The 22,889-nt window shown below is 39.1% G+C and overlaps 1 protein-coding gene and 1 pseudogene across 1 annotated transcript in view; both read right to left on the reverse strand.

The window, feature by feature from the left end:
• Positions 1–22,889, reverse strand: part of FAF1 (Fas (TNFRSF6) associated factor 1) — a 548,275-nt gene that overhangs the window by 39,884 nt on the left and 485,502 nt on the right. The window contains exon 18 of the mRNA XM_006879662.1: positions 15,938–16,153. Within this exon, the coding sequence (XP_006879724.1) occupies positions 15,938–16,153 (216 nt within the window). The remainder of the gene's footprint in view (positions 1–15,937; positions 16,154–22,889) is intronic.
• Positions 2,812–3,333, reverse strand: LOC102852000 (annotated as a pseudogene).

Raw genomic sequence — 22,889 nt, forward strand, 5'->3', positions numbered from 1 at the left:
TTTATAGATGAAGGAACTGGTTTTGACAGCTTTAAGTGACTTGTTTAAGGTTCATCTGATAATTAGTTTTTTATCATTATGCTGTCTTCTTGTCACTGCTACTTTTTAGAACACATCTTACTTGCACTAATGGGGCTAGATAAATGGTGGACATTGTTCCAAGGAATGAACTATAATAACAAAAATGACAGAGTACAGCTCATCTTCATAATACAAATGAAGAATGTGTCTATGAAACTTATTTTTTACAGGCCAGAGACAGGTCAGAAGCTGTAACTTGCTGGAGACAGATCAAAGAAGCCCAGCATTAGCAACTCACGAAGTATGGCCCTCTGCCATGCACAAAGTGTTTTCATTATCACTTTTAATCTCATCATCATAATATATCTGGACACATGACACTATTCTCACTTGAAAGATGAAGTAACTGAAATATAAAACAGGGAAATAATAATACATAGTGTAATACAGCAAAGAGGTGAAAGAGCTAGCATTGAAACAGTATTGAGAATACAAGAGGTGCTATGGAACCACTCAGCAAAATAATTTAACCCTTCTTGGTAGCTTTTAAATATAGCCATTTCTTTAATCTTCTCCAGCTCCAGCTATACTTTTCTCTCATTTCAAGGACTGTAACAATTGCTGACTAGCTACAGTCTCTCTGCATGTCAATTTGTCTTAGCAGACTGCCAGTGAGATACAAGAGGATGTAAGAGTATGAATAATTTGGATATCCAGAGGAAGACTATTTCTATAGTACAAAGTTATGAGTACAAGGTCCTGAAGTAGAAGTAGGTTTTATGGTATTTCACAAACACTGAGGATGCCACAATAACTGGAAAAGAGGAAGGGCAGGATTGGAAACAAAGTGACCAGTTGAGAAAACTGTAACAATAGAATTGACATGAGATCACTGTGGCTGAGCTTTAGGTGGAGAGGTTGTGAGAAGTAGATTCTGGATATATTTTGAAGGTAACATCAATAGGACTTACTCATGAGTTAGACAGGGAATGAGAAAAAGGCGGAGTCAAGCAAGACTCCCAGGTTTATGGCCTATACAACCACCACATAAAACTGTCCTTTAATGATACAGGGCAAATAATGAAAATAGGTTTTGGGGAAAGTAGGAATCAGTAGTTCAGCTCTGACTATGTTTCATCTGATGCCTATTAGATATAAGGGGACTACAGTAGGGTAGTGCATTGCAGGTTGAACTGCTAAACAAAATTTTGAAGATTTGATTCCACTATTGCTTCATGGTAGAAAAATGAGAAATTCCTTTTCATAAAGATTACAGACTTGAAAACTTGGGAAGTGTTGTCATGAGTTGGAATGGACATGGTTGTCTTGAGTTTCTTTATTAGACATCAAAGAGACCTGACAGTGCAGTGAATTAAACATTGGGATGCAACCCAACAGGTCAGCAGCTTGAACCCACTAGCCAATTCACAGAAGAAAGACGAGGCAATCTGCTCTCATAAAGATTTACACCACAGGAAACTCTATTCTATGGGGTCATTAGTCAAAACCAACCTGAAGGCAGTGGTTTAGAAATAAAGTGAAGATTTTGAGCTGGCAGCTGTATGACACATATCTGGAGTTCAGGGGACAGTTTAGGTTGAAAATTAAGATAGAAAGGGAAAAGAATTGTCATTTATTGAGAACTTGCTGTGTGGTAGGCACCCTTCTAGTGTTCTGACGATTTAAACAAGGTAGTATCTGTGAATTACAGAGTAAAGGAAGAATAGTTATTAATGATGATTATGTTGTTCTTTGGCTCAACATTCTTTATATTTAATAAAGTCAAGTTCAATTGCCTGTACTTTCGGGTTATATATATATTGTCTCCAATCTTCTTTAGCATTTTCTCGGGACTTGATTACAAAAATTTCACATTTCAACCAATCTGGTTTACATGTCATTGTTTAGATATGTTTTATTCTTTCAAATTATTTTTCCCTTTGTCAAGATGTTCTAGCTTTTGATAAGACAATGTTTTCTTATCAACTCCACAAGAAATCCCATCCAACTCAAAGTTTTTGCTCTACTGCCACCTCTGTAACAAAGCCTTTCCTGGCTACTCAGGCCAGCAAGAGATTCTGGCCAATTCTGACTTTCCGTGAGTTTTTTGTCTAACAGCTTTCTGGGATCAGTACATGAACTATATATACTAAGAGGATAATTTGTATGAGAAGCTGGAGTTTTTCAAAGGTAGGAGCTATGCTTTATTCCTTAGCACTCAGCTCAGTGTCTGGCAAAATAAAAAAATTTCTGAATAAACAGGATGTGTAATTCAACTAAATGTACATCATAGCTACATCTGGCAATGACCCAGGAATAGAAATTACAAAGTGAAAGGATCAAGAAATGATGAAATCTTTTCAAAAGCCTAACACTGAGCTTAACTTACACACTGAAAATACTTTTCTAGATGATAACACTACTTCACTAACGCCCTGGTGGCAGAGTGGTTACGAACGAGGCTGTTAACCGAAAGACCACCAGTGACTCTGAAGATGTAGCTGCCTAATTCTATAAAGAAGTACAGCCTTGGTAACCCTACGGAGCAGTTCTACTGTTTCTATAGGGTTGCTATAAGTTGGAATCAGCTCGAGTGAGGTTATGTCTTATTCAAGGCTGTTACTAAATAATGGGTTTATTGTCATTCTAATAACCTTTCCATGCTATCATCTATTCCATAATCCTTCTTTTTCATCTCCTTAAATCACTCAAACAACAAAACTGAGACTCCCTACAAGTATAAAATTTTTTTTTTGGTGGTATAAACAGTAAGATTTATGGAGCTGTATCTTAGTACAGACGCTGGGGCTTGCCCATGGTGCTCTTGATATACAAAGCCCGAACATTCTGCCAATTCTTCTTTAGCAAAGAAACCAGAAAGTTGACAGCCAGATGGATGTTGTAAACAAGTTCATCATCTGTCATCTTCACATGGCCAACAGCCACTGCCAGACACAGGACCTTTTTCATCTGGAATTTGATGGTGGACTTCACCTCGTCTACTTTTGCCACCATGTTCTCATTGTGGGTCAGCAGAGAAGGGAACTTGCCAGCCTTATTCAGCCCTGGACCTAGGATTCTTGGGATCTGCTTGATCAGGGATTCAGAGGCCAAAAAGGCATCCCAGCTTTTTGACCAGTTTCTTATTCTTGTTGAGTTTTTTCAGCGCTTCGATGTCCATGTGGGGGATATCCACAGCCTTGGCTTCATCACAGTGCTGCTGATCCCCAAGAACACACACAGAGAACTTGGGGCGTGGGGTGGACTTAAGCCTGACGGTCCCAGAGAAACGCTTGTCCTTTTGAGGGTCATAGTTCTTCAAACTGATCAGCAGCTCCACAGTCTCCAAAAACTTTCTGCGTTTGCGCTGGACTTCCCACACCGCCTCGCAGAGGGTGTCGCGAGAGACTTTGCTGCTCATGGTTGATAGCGCCACAGTAACCGGAAAAGAGCACAAGTATAAATTTTCAGAATGATTCCATAGGTCCTGAGATTCTTCAGCTTATTACTGAAAAATAATTTTAATTTTAAATTTAGAAACTAATGTATTCTTTAGGCCAGATGAAGAACCTTTTCCTTTACATTAGAAGGCTGTTATTCCTGATTAGAATTTAACATACAGACTTACTTAGAATATCTTTTTAAACTTTTTGACATTTTGTTTCTTTTGGAAGTTATAAGTATTATGCAAGTACATTATCAATAGCCTCAATCTAACAACTCCAGTGTTCTATGGTCACAATAATCATGGTACATTTTTTTTCCACTACAAACTTTTGAAAATAAGAATTATGAAGTGGTTATTAGCTAAATTAATGTTCATAATCAAGTAATTTTACCTCAGGGATTCATATCCCCCCCTGTTGTATGGTGCTAAAATTTACATCTTTCTGGCTGCTGAAATTGCCAAGGACAAGAGTAAGATAATTCTGTGGGTACTTGCACATGAGTAACCAAGTCTCTTGGTTTCTTTAAATCAAGAAGTTTGCTATGGCTTAATAATAAAATGCCAATGATGAAGTTATCATTGGGACGTAATTAGTGGAAGTGAGTAAGAAAAGCACAAGTTTGAATTATGAAGGATATATATGCCTTGAAAAGGAGTTTGGACTTTTTCTTGTAGGCAGTCAGAACGAATGGAGAATTTTTAGCAGGTGAGAGATATCATCAAACTTGATGATAAGAAACTTGAGAGAGTAGGGAGGATTAGAAGAAGGAAGGGGATGGGGAGGAGGAAAGGGACAGAGGGAAGAAAGAAGGTTAGGCATTGGACAATGATAACAGGAGTGAAGGGAGAAAGAAAAAAAGATAGATTTGAGAAGTTTAGAGACAGAATTGATGATTGTAATGAACTAGATATTTGTGTTCCCTTATTATAATAATAATCATCCTTATTCTCTGACTTTTTGCCATTTAGAAGTTCTAGGAAGATTCAATACTTGTTAAGTGTGGTCATGTCCAGTACAACTCACAGTGCCCGTATGAACAACAGATCTGAACTCTGTCTTATCCTGTGTCATCCTCACAACGTCTGACACACTTGAGCCCATTTCTGCAGTCACTGTGTCAATCCATATGATTGAAGGTCTCCTTTTCTTTCACTGTTCCTCCAAGCATAATGTCCTTTTAAACAACTAACCTCTCCAAGCAACATGCCAAAAGTATGAGAGATGAAGGTGCATCACCTTTGCCTCCAAGGAACATTCTGGCTGCATTTTCTCAAGTACCACAGCTCAAAGGCATCAATTCTTCTGTCATCCTTATTCACTGTCCAGTTCTCAGATGCACAGCAAGTGACTGAAACAACCGGAATCAAGCACCTTTGTGCTCAAACTGGTATCAATGGTCCTCAATGATTTGGAGATGTCCCTGACTACTGACTTTCCCAGTACAATCACCTGATCTGACTGCTGGCACCAAGTGTATTGATTGTGGATCCAAATAAGGTGAAGTCACTGTCTCAATCTTTTCTCCATCTATTATGATATTGCCAATCAGTTCAGTGGCAAGGATTTTTGTTTTCTTGATGTTGAGATGCAATCTATATTGAAGGCTGCAGAATTCTTTAGCAAGTACTTCCAGTCCTCCTCATTTTCAGTAAGAAAGGTTGTGTCATCTCCATTATGAAGGTTATTGATGAATCTTCTTCCAATACTGATGCCACATCATCACTATCATGAAGAATCACAGAGTATAGCTTCTCAAATAATTTGCTCAGAATGCCGATTAACCAGTTATGGAGAAAGGATATAATCCTGGCACACATTCTTCTTAATTTTAAACCATACAGTGTTCCCTTGCTATGTTCACAGAAAAGGCTCTTGGGATAGGTATAGGTTATGTATGCATGGGCACAAAAAAGTGTTCTGCAATTCCCATTCTTTTCAATGTCAGCCATAAAGTGCTATGTATAGTCATTAAAGCACAAATAGACATTCTTCTTGTATTCTTTATTTTCAGCTAGGATACATCTGACATGAGGTTATTAGAAGTAGAATTGACTCAATGGTAGTGTGTTTAGATTTTTGTTTATCATAATTTAAAAAAAGGCAGTAGCACTAGTTGTGGAATAACACATCATGGTTCTCAGTTTTGCTCTCTTTCTATGCACAAGAGAATGAAACTCGGCCTGATCCTGTGCTGTCCTCACAATATTTACAGTGGTTAAGTCCCTTGTTACAGCTATAGTTTCAATCCATTTCTTTGAAGATCTTCTCTTCTGCTGATCCTCTTATTTTTCCAAGCATTCTATTTTTCCCAAGGAATGGTCTCATTTAATAAAATGCTCAAACTGTGTGAGATGAAGTCTCACTATCCCTGCTCCTAAGGAATATTCTGACTGCGTGGATTCCAAGACAGATTTGTTTGTTCTCTTACTAATGCATGGCATAGTCAATATTCTTTGCTGATGGGCCTCAGAAACTCCATTCACTTTTCTAGAACCAATTTAATTTTCCATACGTGTAAATGTGGCATCTAGCTTACATCAATAAACTTTCTCTTTCAAACAACTATTTACAAGGTAATCTTGAACAACGACACTGTGTTCTATTGTTTTATGGTTCTAAGTATACAGTAAAACTATAATGTATTGAAGCAGACTTTCAAAATGAGCCAACAATAAAGATCTTAAAAAGTAATGATCGTAAGAATGCTTGGGTATTACTATCAATCAACTTTGCTATTATGAGTGGTTATAAGTGTTTAATTTTACTATGTTTTGAATATCCCATTTATAAATTTCTGCTTGTTTGAGCCAGCAATTATTGCTTTTTCAAAGGTGAGAACATAAAAATTCCTCTAAGTCAAGTGATTGCCCAAATCATACAGCAGGTATTGATGGATTTAGAGAAAGATCTGTCACCCAAACTACTGTTATTCATTCCATTCTGCTTCCACTCACTCAACATATTTCTGTGTAAGACTTAGGTCTAATTCACTTCGATTGTACTGCCTTCCCTTACCACTGCAGGCTGTGGGTGTAATTTGTCCTTCCAACTATGGCTATGGTATAATCTGAAATGTCACTCAATTTAGTCAGATAATTTCACTACAATCTTTAAGGTCAGTACTAGTATCAAGTGGTATGGAGTGGCTGTTCAGCAAACGTTCTGTTATGTGAAAGAACTATCCACAGAGGAAACTGCTTATGCTTCCTTATGGTAGTGATAGTGGTGGTGGAATAGGATATCCTTGTGATATCGACACAGTCAATCACTATCTAGTTTCTGAATACAGACTATATATTCTACAAAGGTGAGAGAATGTCACTGCTTTTTAGCACTGCATTTCCAGTCTTTAGCCTGGTACTTTGTATACTAAAAGTAGAAAGCTTTGGTGGCCTAGTGTTAAGAAGTTGTGCTAAAATCTCAAAGGCATGCCATTGAAATCTACCAGCTGTTCCACTTAAGAAGGATAGGTATCCTCCTCCCATCTGATTTACTGCCTCTGAAAACCTGTTGGAAGGTTAGCTATGAGTTAGTTCTGACTAATGGCAAACAACAACACAAAAGTTGACTAGTGTGAAAATGAGTTATATGGCTTTCTCATCTTATTTTATACAAATCTTGAGTAAAGACCTATCTTGCTAGAAGCTTATTTATATTGTTGTTCTTTTAAGTATCAGAGAAAGAAAATCTTTGTATGAAGTACATAGAGGAAGAAAACTGAAAGCAGGTGAGTGAGGTGGGGTAGGGTAAGGAAGGGATGATAGATTGTTTGATTTAGAATACAAAGTGTCTGAATATAGCTTGCATTCCTGAATGCATATTTTTCTGTTTTGGAGATTCACATCTACAGATCCATACAGAGCAGGTACTGTCCTTGAGGATAAAAAAAAACCAAAAACACCTCTACTGTTATTCTATTAGACAAAGGTACACGGGACATTAGTCCTAGAGCTCCTCCCATGCCATCTCCAATTGCCTTTCCCAGTGTTCTCCAGTATTTATATTTTTATGAACAAAAATATTTCACTTTCTAGCTGTAAGTGAAACTCCTCTATCATGGATAAGAGCAGGCAAAAAAAAAAAAAAGGAAACAGAGAAAGTGGGAAAGAGAAGAGCCATGGGACAAATAATGAAGAGGGAAGAAAGAAAGGCAAGAAGATAAAAAGGAAAAGGAGACTGGAAAGAAAAGGGAGTAGGGAAGGAAGAAGCAGAGGAAGGTGAGAGAGTGGGAAAGAGGAGGAAAGGCAGAGGATATGGGTGCTTCAGACTCAGTGGCACTGGGCACTGTATGTTCCAAGGAGAAAGTTGGGTACCTGGCAGCAGCCTCTTACTTTGCCCTATATTTAGGTGGGCCGAGCAGTATTGGGGACAATGTTATTCTTCAGCTTTTGGTACTCATCTACCTCACTGCCAATGTTTTACACGTAAAGCAAATATGCTCAAATGGCTCTAACATGTCTAAGAGGAAGAGGTTAATGATGAAAAGCTCTGGAAATAGATACTACTCCTTCTCTTGGTTACTTCTATTAACAAAATGGGGGCGTGGGAAGGAAGAAAAACAAATCCAACAATAACCTAATGCTCCCAGCAACTTAATCATTATCAGCTTTTCTGGGTAAGGTCTGTGTCTGATACTAGTTACCCCACAGTTTTCAGTTCAGTGAAATATACACAGTAGACATTTAGTAAATAGTTGGACAGCTGAGAAATCTTAAGGTGGAGTATTGTTTTGATTAGCAGGAGTTGGGATGGGGGTGGGGAGAGGAGAATGTTTTAACAGGTCCTTGGTGAGAAACCAGTCTCTGCTTTGTGGAAGAAAGGCTAAGGACACAATAAGACTCCTAGAGTTAAGTCTTATGTTATTTATTATTAAAGAGGCAAGGTCTTAAGATGTGCTTTTTAACAGTCTTTAGTTTGGTTGTAATTTAAGATGACTTTTACAAATTAGATCCTAATCCTTGCAGACACAGATGGCGGTTACAGAATAGCTTTGCAAAAACACTAGTCATTCAAATTGAAAGAACATTCAAAAAGGGATGAAGGGCCATTAAATCTTACCCCACCTCTGGCTCTCTAGTAGGCCTAATGAGTCCTGGGTGGGCTTTCTGGGCTTAGGTCTGGAATCTGGGTGGGCCTAGGGCATCTGTTCTCTTTGGAGCAGTCCCTCTAGTTCATTCTGGAATATGAAATTTAGGGGAGCTTGAGATCATTAATATTCAACAAGTTACTGAATGCTTCCATGTGAAGCACCATGCTGGGAAATATGGGGGGGGGGGATGGACACAAACATAATATAGACAGTCTCTATAGTGAGAGAAAAGGAAGATAAGTGAGAGGAAATGTATTAACTGTAATGGGTACACAAGTGGGAGCAACTGCTTAGGAGAGGAGGGAGGCTTCACAGACGGGATGGTATCTGAGCTGGGCATTAAAAAACCATGTTCAAACAAGGCAGGTAAAGTGGTGAGGGTATTATTCAAGGAAGACAGAATGGAGTACATAAAAGCAGAGCCATGAGAATATTTTGTAACTTTGGTGAATAACGTATTATGAAGCTAGAGTTCACATTTGCAGGTAATGGAAATAAGTGATGAGATGCGGCAGGTTATAAGGCTGGAAAGGTAAGTACACATCCAATTTTAAAGTTTCAGAAAACATTCTAAAGAGTCCGTACTTCTTGTAGGGCAGGCAGTAGGGAACTATGAAGAGCTCTGGTGGCCTACTGGTAAGAAACTGTGCAGCAATCTCAAAGGCACACTGTTTGAGGCCCCAAGCTACTCTGTGGAAGGACGAACAATCTCCTCTCGTGATTAACTGCTTCTGAAAACCTGCTGGAGTGTCAGCTATGGGTCAGTTCCGACTATATGGTAAACAACAAAAACAACAACAAGAGGGAATTATGAAGTTCTGTAAATGGCTTGGACAGTTTATAGGCCTGTCTACTAACTAAATGGGTGGTATTTCGAATTTGTCCAATAGGGCTTTTCAGAAAGGGCTGGTGATTGACTGTGGTAGGACTATAACTATTTGAAACCTTATGGAATGCAGTTTTAGTTACAGGTGGGGATCAATCACAAACGGATACTTCCTCTAGGGTAACACATTTTTTAGGAATCACTAAAGAGCTTTTAAGCAGAGAGGGACAAACAGAATGTGGTCTTACTTCAAAACAAAACAACAAAAAACCAAAAAAACAAAACAGCACTGTGTGGCAGACAATCCCAGGTTGGTCAAGGACTATAAAATGGACCTATGATAGGTATTGTTGATAGGGAGGAGAGGGAAGCTTCTAATAAATACTTTGGTTAGACTTTTCTCTAGGGAAAGGAGTCTACATTGGTCTTTAGACATAAGTAAAAAAAAAAAGTAGGTGTAGAAAAGGCTTTAGAAGAAAAGACTGTTAAACAAATTGAATAGTATTTTTCAGTTGTGTAAAAGTAAAGAGGAATCATCTAAATTAGGAGTAGATTTCCTCTTCGACCAAGTGATTGACACTCTTTTCAGGTTTAACCCATACTGATATTTGAATCTGTACTCAAGGGCCTGAACAGAGGGTATGTTCAGTTGGGTTCAAGGTGGGCTGTAGCAGTCTAGGCATTTTGCTTCACAGTCTTGGTGCTCCTTTTAAAAAGCAACTCTCCTCCGGTGCTGGCTGAAAATCACCTGTGACTTCATCCATAGCCACTGGTGAGAGTCAGCGCCCAGAGCCATCAGGGGCTTTAAGCTCGTTGCCCACTGCTGTGGTGTGGACAGCTGAAACCCAGGCCCCGACAGGCACCTGGGGGGGAAAAAAAAACAAACCCAGACTCTACTTCATGCTTTGCTGGAGAAGGAGGGGTAGTCTCCTGTACCAGTCAGATCCAATTTGACGGTGTACACACACACACTTTTCCTTCTTCTTTTTTAAAAAAAGACTACTTCAGCTGTCGCGGCCCTCTGCCCGGGGCGGGCTGTCCTCAACCCCCTGCCCGGGGGCGAGCCGTCGCGGCCCTCTGCCTGGGGCAGGCTGCCCTCGGCCCCCGGCCCGGGGTGGGCTGCACTTGGCCCCCGGCTTGGGGCGAACTGTTGCGGCCCTCAGGGTGAGCTCCTCAGTCCCCAGATTGTGCCATCTGACCCCTGGGTGGGGAAGGAGAAAAAAAAAAAAAGAATGCCTAGGGTATCCAGAGAATGTTACCTAGGCCACCTTCTGCCACCCTCCCCCCCAGTAAACCTGAAAGCAACACCCTCAAGGCCCTTCTATTTGTAACTCACAAGTTTGTTCTCTCCAGGTTTGCTCCCTTTCCTATAGGTAACCTTAACTCTGAGTTTTACTCCAGAATTGACCCTGAACCCAGTGCCAGTGACAAAAAGGAAATACAACTGACAGCTAAGGAAGCAAAGGAGGATGGAGCCTCTGGGTTCAACCAGCCATCCACACTGGACCCACCTGGGGAAACACTTTGCAGTCCAGAGGGGAGCAAATGACAGGAAAATATCTTCTAACAGAGCAAGAAGGCAAGCAGCTGTAACCCAAGACCACCAGGAAGGTGATAAAGCGTCCTCCCTTCCCCCCTTTATATCTACACCCCTGTTCAGCATGAAGAAGCCAGAGAGTCGGCATCCAATTCCCAAACCAATAAGACAGTTTGTTTAATTACTATTGGAAAATGCTTGTCATTCCTCTGTAGCATCTGATCCCCACTGGACCCTCATCATTTCCTTCACCTGCTCCCCCCACCGACCAAACTGTGCAGCTCTGCAACTGCATCCTGGCCCATCCTCACCCTTCTGCCCCCAACCCTCACCTCCTTGTACCCCCAATATGTTTTTCCCAATAAAAAAAAAGCAACTCTCCATCGTCCAGAATTTCACCCCGTGGGAAAGGTCTTTAATATTCATCATTAAACCTCTAATAATTAGGTTTAAAAAATAACTCTGAACGAACATAAAGTTTAATTTTAAAAGCCAGGAAAATTTTTAGCCTCTCATTCTTTTAGTGTTTTCATTTAATAGGTCCTGAGAAAGGGAGAAGTGCTATAATGGTGTATTACCTGCTGCATTGTTCATGGAAAGGTAAGTGGTTTGTAGCCACCAGCTCTTTGACAAGATAAAGATGGGCATTCTCTTCCTGTATGTAAAGATTTCTCTGAGACCTCAAAGCCTCTAAGAGTCACAATCAGCTCAACAGAGCATTGTGTTTCGTTTTTAAGAGGAGAGTGACTTTAAAACAAGGGCTGTGGTCAGACCAATTTAGGTTCTAGTTTCTCAAAGTTTCCCAAAGTGAGATTTTCATCATAGAACATTAAGAATGAGAATAAGACTAACATCAAACTCTTTGATGGTGGCTCATTTCTAAATGTTTAAGACATTTAGAGTTCAATTCTGGCATCTAATTTAAAGTAGTTTCTAATCTGGTATAACCCATAGACCATATGTAGACATGTGTTTTCTTACCATGTTTGTATTATATATGTGAATAAGGTGGAACCACTTTGTGGTATTAGCTTAAGAGTTGGCTTTTTTTTTTAAAAAAAAAAAAAAAGCAATTACAATTAGCAACCTCTGCTCCCCAGCTACCTTAACTGCAGATACACAGTCTTGCAAATCATCAACAGTTGTGGTACAAGGATAAGAGAAAGAGTGTCAGACAGCAAGACTTGAGGCAATCAAGATTGTGGCGCTAAGACTTGAGGGAGATTGGAGCGAAACCCTGGTGATGGTGGTGGAGAGACTATGGCATTGCTGCAGAGAAACTGTCGCAAGGTGTTACCTGAGGCTTCTTGCATTTTGTGCTAGCCAGTTAAAGGTTGTTGCTGTTCTTGCCCGATGCTTGAAGAAGTGGATTTATAACTGCTCTGAGGCAAGACTGGTTGGACGATTTGGATTTGACTGCTGAACTGAAACCACAGCTTGGACTCATCGAGGAATTTTGTCTTGGAACTTGGGCTTAAAACCCAGACCTGTACTGGGTGATATTTTTTGCATCTCCCACTCTCCAAATTACTTGCCTAATAATCCTCATTCTTGGTATCAAAACTTGAGTTAACAATGGATAGACGAACTTCTTGGTGCTGGTGGGCTCTATAAGCACCATGGAGCTGGGCTACGGCCTCTTCATCTGTTCTCTGCTCTGGTGGCAGGCTCATCCTATCCAGACAATGTTTGTGGTTGGTTGGAAGACTTAAAAATCTATCACTAGTTTCTAGCTCTGTCACGCAAAGCTGATAGTAAATATAAGTCCAAAGAAGAGCCTTTATGAGTACTTAGTTTTAATGTGTGAAATTCATGTAAGTTACTAGTACTCATGCTTTTAGATCATAACAGAATCACAGACAATACGATATTATGTACTTTATAGGTAAGCTATGCCAAAATGCCATCCTATATAAAACAGGAATATCAGATATAAATCCTTCATCCTCCCTCCTCTCTGTGACATTTTTGAAAAGGGCTCACCTAGTGGTGCTTCTTGTTGTTGACTGCACGACTCACAGTGACCCTATGAACAAAAGGTCTGAAGACTTTCCAGAACTATAGTCATTTATCAAAATTCATAATTTCCAGAGGCATGTTGTTTAGGAAGTGAATGCCACTCTTGCTTCCAAACCTGTCTTAAACTTCACCAAACACTGTACACCATGGAAAACTGTTATGACATTTGACACCCCAATGGCACAAGGTTCAGCATCACAGCAACCTCAGGTGACCTTAGTACAGCATACTGACAGAACAGTACTGTACAACTTAGAAGAATGTTCTTCCAAAATACAGTAACAACCAACTTTTAAATAAAAAAGCCCTCTCTGAGGCCTAGTTGACTCTAAACAAGAGGCTTAAATAAGAAACAACCAACATAGTATGCTTTTTGTTATGTGCTGTGGAGTCGCCTATGACATAAAGTGACCCTATGTATAGCAGCTCTGAACCCTTCTCTGTTCTAAGCCAGTCTCACTAATTATGACACACCAAACCCCACTGCCCCAGATACTGTATCAATCCATCTCATCCAGGGTCTTCCTCTCCTGCTGTCCTTCCGAGCATGATCCCCTCTCCAAGGACCAGTCTCTCCTGGCCATGTACCCAAAGTATGTGAGACTGAGCTTCAAAATCCTAGCCTCCAAGGAGAGACTTGGTTTCATCCCAAGACAGACCTATTTTCTTGGCAGTCCATGGTATATTCAAGACTCTTCTTTAGCACGACAACTTGAAGGCATCTATTCTTCTTTCATCCTCAGTCACTGCCCAGCCCTCTAAAGTATAACAAGTAATTGGGAAGACCATGGCCTGGATCAGGTGCACCTTTGTCTCTGGAGTGACATTGTTGTTTTTCAGCACTCTGGAGAGGACCATAAGAGCAGATTTTCCCAATTCAATACATCTTTTGATTTCCTGACTGTTGATGTGAAGAGTGTTGACTGTGGATCCAAGCAAGCTGTAATTGCTAACAACTTCAATCTCCTCTCCATCTCTCATGGTGCTGACAAATGGTCCAGTGGTAAGAATCTTTGTTTTCTTGATGTTGAGCTTCAATCCTTATTGAAACTACAGTCCTTGACCTTCTGCAGCAAGCGCTTCAGGTCTTCTTCAGTTTCAGCAAGTAAGGTTGTGTCATGAGCATATTGTAGTCTGTTGAGGAGTCTTTCTCCAATCTTGATGTCACACTCCTCTTCGTAAAGCCCTGCTTCCTGAATAGTGCTTAGGTATTTCTAACTAAGGGAAAATTACTAGATATTACTTTTTAAGAAAATGCTTACTTACATTAGACTAAAATTTGCCTCCCATAACTTTGAATCCATTGATCTTAGTGTTGCCCCAGAGTGTCACAAAGTCAGATGCTTTCTTAGAGGGCAAAACTTGTTTTTAAGTCTGTAGAGTTGAGTAAGACTCACAACGACCCTAGAAAAACAATGTCCTATGTTGTGCCATCTTCACAATCTCTGACCCACTTAAGAATTTGATGTAGTCACTGTGTCAATCTACCTGGTTGAGAGTTGTCCTCTCATAAACTTCCCCTCTTCTTTCCAAGCATGAAGTCCTTCCCTAAGGACTAGACTTTCCTAGAAAAATGCCCTAAAGTATTAAAGATAAAGCTTCACCATCCTTGCCTCCAGAGAACATTCTAGCTACACCTTCTCCAAGACATACCTGTTTGTTCTTTTGTTAGTACTCAGGATATTCAGTACTCTTAACCATGGCAAGACTTATTAGGACAGCTGAAAACAACACTCATGTTTTTATGGCCTTTCCTTCTTTAGAGGGAAAGTTTCTGAATTGACAGGATTACTAGTTCCTTTATCTTCTTGCAACCCTGCTTCAGACTTGTCTATTTCTTCAAGCTTCTTGTTGCAGAATGAAGCCAAGGACTCTTTCAGAGATAGTTTATTTTAGTGAAGACTTGCATAGTATCACTAACCTATTCTGTTACTTTTATGCCGTAACAAAATATACAAGTAGCTTTTTGGGTAGCAGTCACAACACATTATTAATATATATTCTTAAATCAACCAATAATTGCTGTTAAGCATGATCTTTCCATGCCAAATAGAAATCAATCTTTCTAGTCTCCAGGTTCATTTGTAAGGTTTTAGCATCTTAAAATTTTTCTGAATCCAATCCCCGCCCCCCCCAAATCTATCAGTCTAATAGCCTAACAGTAAAGGATTAACCACAGAATCTGTAGGTTCTTCTCTTTAAGGAGCCCTTGTGGTGCAATGGTTAAGAGCCAGGTTAACTGAAAGGTTGGTGGATTGGACCCTTCAGCCACTCTGTATGAAAAGATGTGGTGATCTGCCCCTGTAAAGAACACGGGATAGGAAAACCTATGTGGTATTTCTATTGTTATATAGGGTTGATATGAGTAGAAATGACCTGATGGCATGAAATGATAGGTTATCTCCAAGGATATGGTAAGCTCTTAAGCAAGCAACATTTTTTTAAACATTAATTATTCAGCAATAAAGCTGCCAAGTTATAGATCTATTATTTCTTTACTTGGCAAATATTATGAGAGACTATCAAACACCATGTTGCAATACAGAGATACAGTCAATATAAGTCACCCTTCCTAACTTTCCAAACTGGTAATCCTACCATATTTGAAAACAAAAAACAACTAAAAAAAACCTCAAACAAAAACCTCCAAAACTTTTTGGTTAGGTATGACACTCAAGTGCATCTAAAATCATCCCCAAGTTATCTTTAAAGAATACAGGTTAAACCTTGGGAAAGCACATCTAACATGGGAATGCTGACATGGAGAAATAAGGCAGGAAAGAAGAAAGGGGCAGTACCTAATTTTTTACATAGACTACTGTGCATGTATCTTTGGCCTTGGTAAGCCACAATTTCCCTAAAAGTTGAGGAGAGAATGGTTAGAAAATAAAGTATTCCTAGGTGTGCCATCTTATTGAAGTTTGTATCAATTGACTGTTTTGCTCAGCCCTAATAATGGGGTATCTTCATTTGGGAGACGGGGTATGAGAACTTACATCCCTCCTAGGAAAGGTGCTCAGTAACTTGAATTCATCCCATGGATATCCTTTGGAAGCTACAAAATCAAAGACAATCTGTAGCTTATTACTGGCCAGGAAACGCCGCTCTAGGAACTCGCCACTGGGAGTACGGATCCGCAGTTTGCTCACAGGCTCAGCATTTTCTTCCTTTGGTTCTGGAGGCAGGGCTTGCTCTAAGGAGAGCCGGATGGCCTAAGGAAGGAAAAAGGAAGTGTCAAACTATGGAATGGATGGGACGGTGAGAAAGGGACCAGCTGAGGAATAAAACCATCTTATTTCTAAGAATGAATAAAAAAAAATTGCTCTGCTCAATAAGCCAAGCCTAATGCTTATACAGTAGAACCAAATTTTTTAACTTCTTACTACTAGCCTAAAAAGGACCTCTGATGGCCTACTGGTCAGGAACCGAGTGACCAACACAAAGGGACATAGTCTGAATCTGCTAGCTGTTCTTTGGGAGAAACAGGCAATCTCCTCTCTTGCAATGTACTACCTCTGAAAACCTGCTAGAAGGTCACCAATGAATTAAAACAAATCCCACCTTAATGACACTTACATTATTAAATTGATGGGTCACCACAAAAAATAGTTAAAAGTGAATTTGTTTTTCTGATAGGTTTAGGTAGACCTGCTAGAAGGTCAACCAATGAATTAAAACAAATCCCACCTTAATGACACTTACATTATTAAATTGATGGGTCACCACAAAAAATAGTTAAAAGTGAATTTGTTTTTCTGATAGGTTTAGGTAGGGGTGTGTGGGGTTTTTTGTAATTTTCTCTCTAGGTTTTAGTTTTAAGGCAACAGATCACAGACACCCAGTGGCTTCCTTTCTATGATATGAACTAAGACTATTAGGAACATTTACAACAGACACAAATGCACATATATGCATACATACACACACAAATATATACAGTCATGGGCTGTGTAATAACTTGTTTGGCAACACTCCATCATAAATATTTGTGGTCCCAAACACTGTAAAGTTCATTATTTTAAAAATTTGAGTGACTTATCAGGGTTCATAACAATCTAAGGGTTATTTTGTAATATGTATTAAAATATTAAATTGATGTTATATATGAACTATACCAAGCTCTTCTGATTTAGTTACAAATCCGATTTAAAGGGAGACAATAACAGAAGTTGTTCATAATCTGAAAACTGCCAGTATATGTGGTATTTGTACAATGTTCAAATCACATAATATCCTATTTTCCATAAAGTGATGCCCGTTGCTATAGTCGCTGTATCAATCTATCTCATTGAGGGTCTTCCTCTCCTTCACTGACCCCTCACCTTCCTAAGTATGATGCTCCTTTTGAGAGAATAGCCTCTCCTAAAAACATGCCCAAAGTATGTGAGATGAACCTTTACTATCCTTGCCTCCAAGGAGAACTCAAGTTGCATCATCTCCAAGACATATCTGTTTGTTCTTTCGGCAGCCCATGGGATATTCAGTACTATTCTCCAACACCACAACTCAAAGTCATCAATTCTCTTGTCATCCTTACTCCCTGTCCAGCTCCCAGATGCATAGAAAGTGACTGAAAAGACCATGCCTGATTCAAGTGTACCTTAGTCTTCAAAATGATATTACAGATCCTCAATAAATTTGGAGGTCCTTGACAGCAGACTTTTCCAAAGCAATATGTCTCCTGATCTCCTTCTGGTACCAAGATTGTCACTGTGTATCTACCTAAGATGATTATTACTGACAATGTCATTCTTTTCTCCATCTATCATGACACTGCCTATCGGCCCTAGTGGGGAAAAATTTTTTTCTTTATATTAAGATGCAACCCATATTAAACTTCACTGCTTTCAGCAAGCAAGGTTTTGTCATTTGCATGATAAAGACTGTTAATTAGTCTTCCTCCAATTTTGATGCCAAATTGTTCTTCATCAAGTTCAGCTTCTTGAATGATTTGCTCAGCATACAGACTGAATAGGTATGGAGAAAGGTTACAGCTCTGATGCAAACCTTTCTTGATCTTAAACCATACAAAATTCCCTTGCTCTGTTTGGGCAACAGCCTCTTGGTGTTGGTATAGATGTTACAGATAAAGTTAAGTCTAAAAATGACAGAATTTTGTATCTAAAGAATAAAACAAACCTTACATTCTACAAATGAGAGTACAACTCAAACAAATTAAGTAAACTGTTAGGTTAGACTAGGGATCAAACTCAGTTTTCCCTATTCTCAACCCATAGTATTACATGTTTCACATTCACGACACTCCATTGGAAGCTTCCTATTGTTCTTGCCCATGTGGGGAATCTAAGGCAGAAATCCACAAAACTATTTTTTTTTGTTTCTAGGTGTGATGCCAAAGGAGTGCTGTTCGAATTCACCAGCTGTTCAATGGGAGATGGATCGGCCACCTCCTCCCATGTGATTTACTGCCTCTGAAAACCTGCAAGAGGGTCAGTTATGAGTTGATTCTGACTCAATGGTGCACAACAACAACAAAAAGCACCCTGAAAAAGTACCTTAGGTAAGTCAGAATAATGTTAGCAAAGACTGCACATGACACTCTGTTCTTGAATATTTTAATGTTTCAAATTTCTCATCAACATAAATTTTTTCTTTCCCAATTAGCATACAACTATAATAACAAAAAAAAATTAAGACTTAAATTTTCTAAGACTTCAACAGCAACTTTCAAAACTAAAGTCTATCGTCTAATGAGGAGGAAAAGAAATGAAACATTCTTTTACATATCATGGGACTAACAAGAAAATGTAAATAAAATAGACTATCTAGAAGAAGGATTTACACTTGACTAGGAGTCTTCCTCAAAATGTCCTACACACCCATGTTTATCGTGGCTTTGTTCACAATAGCAAGGACTTGGAAACAACCTAAGTGCCCATCAACAAACGTATGGCTAGAGAAGCTGTGGTATATTCACACAATGGAATACTACGCTGTATTGAAAAAAAAAACAAGGAACTCATGCAGTATTATTCAAAATGGGTGACCCTGGAGGACATTATGCTGAGTGCAGTATCTCAGTCACAAAAGGACAAATACTGCATGGTGCCACTGTTGTAAAACAGGACTGACATCGAGGTTGAGGGGAGACTGAGGAAGATGGGTTAAATAATGTATACTGCATTGAAACAGATGAGGGAGAAAACTGTTTAAAAGGGATGTGATCAGGTATTTTTGTCCTGACAGGAGTCCAGAATGAAGGTTGCATAGTAGAGTGGACCTGGGGGGAAGGATTGTAAAACAATGAAAGAATTTTTCTTCTACTTTTCCAAGAGGGTAGTGTTCTGGGGGGGAGGGTTAGGAGGGCAGAAAAGTGCAACAATGAATGAATGGAAATCCAAAGTCTGTAAATTTTCAAATTTTCATTGAAATTAATAAATTAAAAAAACAAAACAAAACAAATACAGGGCTCAAAATGCATGAAATCCAGCTGATCATCAGCAAAAGCTCTTGTTAACATTATTCATTAATACAAACCCAATGTCACCAAGTCAAGTAGGACTCATAGCTATCCTATTTACAACAGGTCTGAATCTTGTCCTATCTTGTGTCCTCCTTACTATCTTTGATATACCAGAACCCTTTGTTTGCTTGCAGGATAAGCAAGCATGCCAACCCAAGTATATCTTTCCTCCTGGAATCATGGATATTCTCGTGGGACATTTATATTTATTCTATGTTATTTATTAAAGGGTGTGTGAAGATATATATGGCCTCTCCTACTTCACTGATTGCTTTTTCCCTTATCAATTTTTTATTACTTCTGTACCTATGACAAGAGATGATTATATGACTCTGGCAAGAGATAGCACATAAATAAGTTTATAATAGGAATGCATATTTATGTTTTGTATATCAGATATGGTTTTTAAATTTTGAAATATTCACCAAAAAGTCAATTAAATGCTAAGGTACTAAAAAAAAAAAGTTCTTCTAGGTTAAAAGCTTCCAGATTGATTGAGTCATGCTAGGAAGCAGGATTGGCATCCACTTCCTACACTAGATGCCTCTGGAAACTCTACAAACTCTCTAAATGTACAGAAATGATGTTAGTTATAGAACAGAGTTTAGGTCTTTTGTGCAAAGCCTACTCTGAGTCTTTTTTGACTTGACGGCACTTAACCACTGCTAAATGAGACTAATGCTGTTATATCTGGAGGAACACTCTCCACTTTGTACATTACACTTTGTCAATGTGCTGTATAAAGTAACCTGGGATTGCTGTGATGCTGAACCTTGTGCCATTGGGGTATCAAATACCAGAAAGGTTTCCCAATGTGGACAGTGTTTGGTGGAGCTGCCGGTTGTAAACCAGGTTTGGAAGCAGGAGTGGAATCCATTTCCTAAACCAGAAGACTCTGGAAACTCTATGAATGTGGAGAAACGATGATAATATGGAAAGGCGTTAAGTCTTTTGTTTATAGAGTCACTATGAATTGTGCTCGCCTTGACGGTAATCAACAACAACAATAAAAACAACATTTAGAAGAAATATGGTAAGTAAGGAAATAAGGCGATGTACTGCACTAGGAAAATCAGCAGGTAAGAGACTTATCCAAATTACTGAGGAGCAATGATACTAAGGTGGGTCTGCGTCAGGCCATGGTCTTCACAATCACTTGCTATGCATTGGAGAGCTGGATAATGAATAGGAATGACAGAAGAAAAATTGATGCCTCTTAGCTGTGGTTTTGCAGAATAGTACTGAACATCCCATGGACTGCCAAAAGAATATATCTTAGAGAGGGTATAACCAGAATGCTCTTTTGAGGCAAATATGATGAGGCTTCACATCACCTAAAGAGGGCATGTTGTTATGAGGGGCTATTCCTTGGAGAGGGACATGATGCTTGGAAGGGTGGAGGGTCAGTGAAGGAGAGGAAGACCCTTGATCTGGGTTCTAGTGTGTCACAAAGTGTTAGGATGGCACAGGATAGGGCATAGGATTCAGATCCGTTGTTCATAGGGTTGCGGTGAGTTGTACTTGACTCACAACAATGTAGAAGAAAATAATTACTACATTTTTATCAGAATGTATAATGAAATAACAGCATTTATGGAATACACCTACAGCACAGTTCAGAGGAAATCCACAACCTTAAATTTGTTATATTATTAAAAATGCAAGAATAAAAATCAGTAGAAAAGTGCTTAGCATCTAACTCTATGCTGTACCTAACACTGTGCTGAAGAGATATGCTCAATACCCAGTAACTATTGTGATCGCTATAATGATTATTCTCATTGCACCTACTTTCAGTCAAATTTAATGTAATAGTTCCCGGGTTTTTCTCTAGTTCTCCCTCTAATCCACCTGTCTGAGGCTGTTCTATTTTGACAATATTCCTGCACAGTGTAGCAACAGATGCTACATTATTGTCTGAACTCAACCAATTATATGACTGAAGAATAAACAGTAGCTCATTTCACCATTCAATGTGCACTCAATATCTGCTTCTCTATGTACTCAGTCTCTAAGGCTTCCTTTAGAATAAAAACAGACCTCAGATAGTCCAAACCAGAGGGCCAATATGGACAACAATGAAGAGAGTTAGGTACACCAGTAACCTTGTGATTTGATTACCTAGCAGTTTTACCAGCCAAAAAAGAACAAAAATATACCAGTAGGTCAGTTTTAAATATACTGACTAAAAGCAAAGGCCTCTTGTAAGTAAACACAGTTTTAAGACAATGGCATAAAGGACATTCATGTTCGAATAGAAGTCATAGTAAACACGACTATTAAACTTCAATTTAGCTTGCTAAACAAACACAGTATCTTATATGACTTATTTTAGGTTTGCAATAGAACAAAGAGACCTGGTTTAGGTTGACAATGTAGATTTATCGTGAGCTGTTCCCCCACCCCCTAGAAAATACCTAGATATTCAAAGCATCTTCTCTGGTTTAGAATGTTGCTAGCCTTTAAGACTCACATAGATGGTTTCATAATGGTACATCATACACATGGGCAATATATTCTTTGTTTTACGTTTGCCAATCTGTTACTTCACTAAAAGATGGTCTCAAGGGTGACTGTGGTTCAAAACTTAAAGATTATCTCAGAGCCACTGTGTGAGGGAGTCCTCTAGTCTCAACTGGCTTAGTAAGTCTTGGTATATGGGGAAAAATAATTTACAGAGTAGAACTTTCAAAGCTCCTCTCCCACCCCTAAAACATACCCAGAAAATACCCTGTTTCTATCAAATTACATTATTAAAAAAGGAAAACATACTCCCTTTTCAAGGACATTAACATGAATCTCTTAGGCAAACAATCACAGACTTGCTTAATATAAATATTTATTACTGAAATATAAACACATATGTACATACACACACATACATATATTATCCTCTAAGTTTCTATGAGCTCTCTTGTTGGCCTCATGGATAAGAAGCTGGATGCCAACCCAAAGGAAGGCAGTTCAAATCTACTAGCTGCTCCAAGAGAGAAAGATGGGCAATTTCCTCCTGTGCAAATTACAGGCTCTGGCCCACTAGAAGGTCAAGTTAGTCAATTAGTGAGTGTGAACATTCCATGAGTACTTATCAAAATAATTTTACAGCTGGTCAAACCATTGTGCTAAATAGCCTAAAGCTAACACTCATTCTTTTAGCCTATGAATTCTTACTGAACACCTCTTATAGGCTAGGCATTATTCTACAGAATGTGAAAATAGCAGTAAAGATACATAAAGCCTACATTCTAATAAAGGGTGAACACAGGGGGTGGGGGAGGGAGAGGGAGAAAAGGAGGGAGGAGGGAAGAAGAGAGAGAAACCATCTCTCAGTACTATTGTAAGAAATGGTATGCAGGCTAATAAAGTGCTGCTAAGAGGGAAGAAACTATACAGTTATGAGCATGTGGCAGAAGTATTAAAAGAAACAATAAATATTAAACCTACTAGACAGCAGAAATAGCCGA

Source organism: Elephantulus edwardii, unplaced genomic scaffold (assembly GCF_000299155.1).
Source record: "Elephantulus edwardii isolate Elephantulus edwardi_28Jun2011 unplaced genomic scaffold, EleEdw1.0 scaffold00005, whole genome shotgun sequence".
NCBI classification, from domain to species: Eukaryota; Metazoa; Chordata; class Mammalia; order Macroscelidea; family Macroscelididae; genus Elephantulus; species Elephantulus edwardii.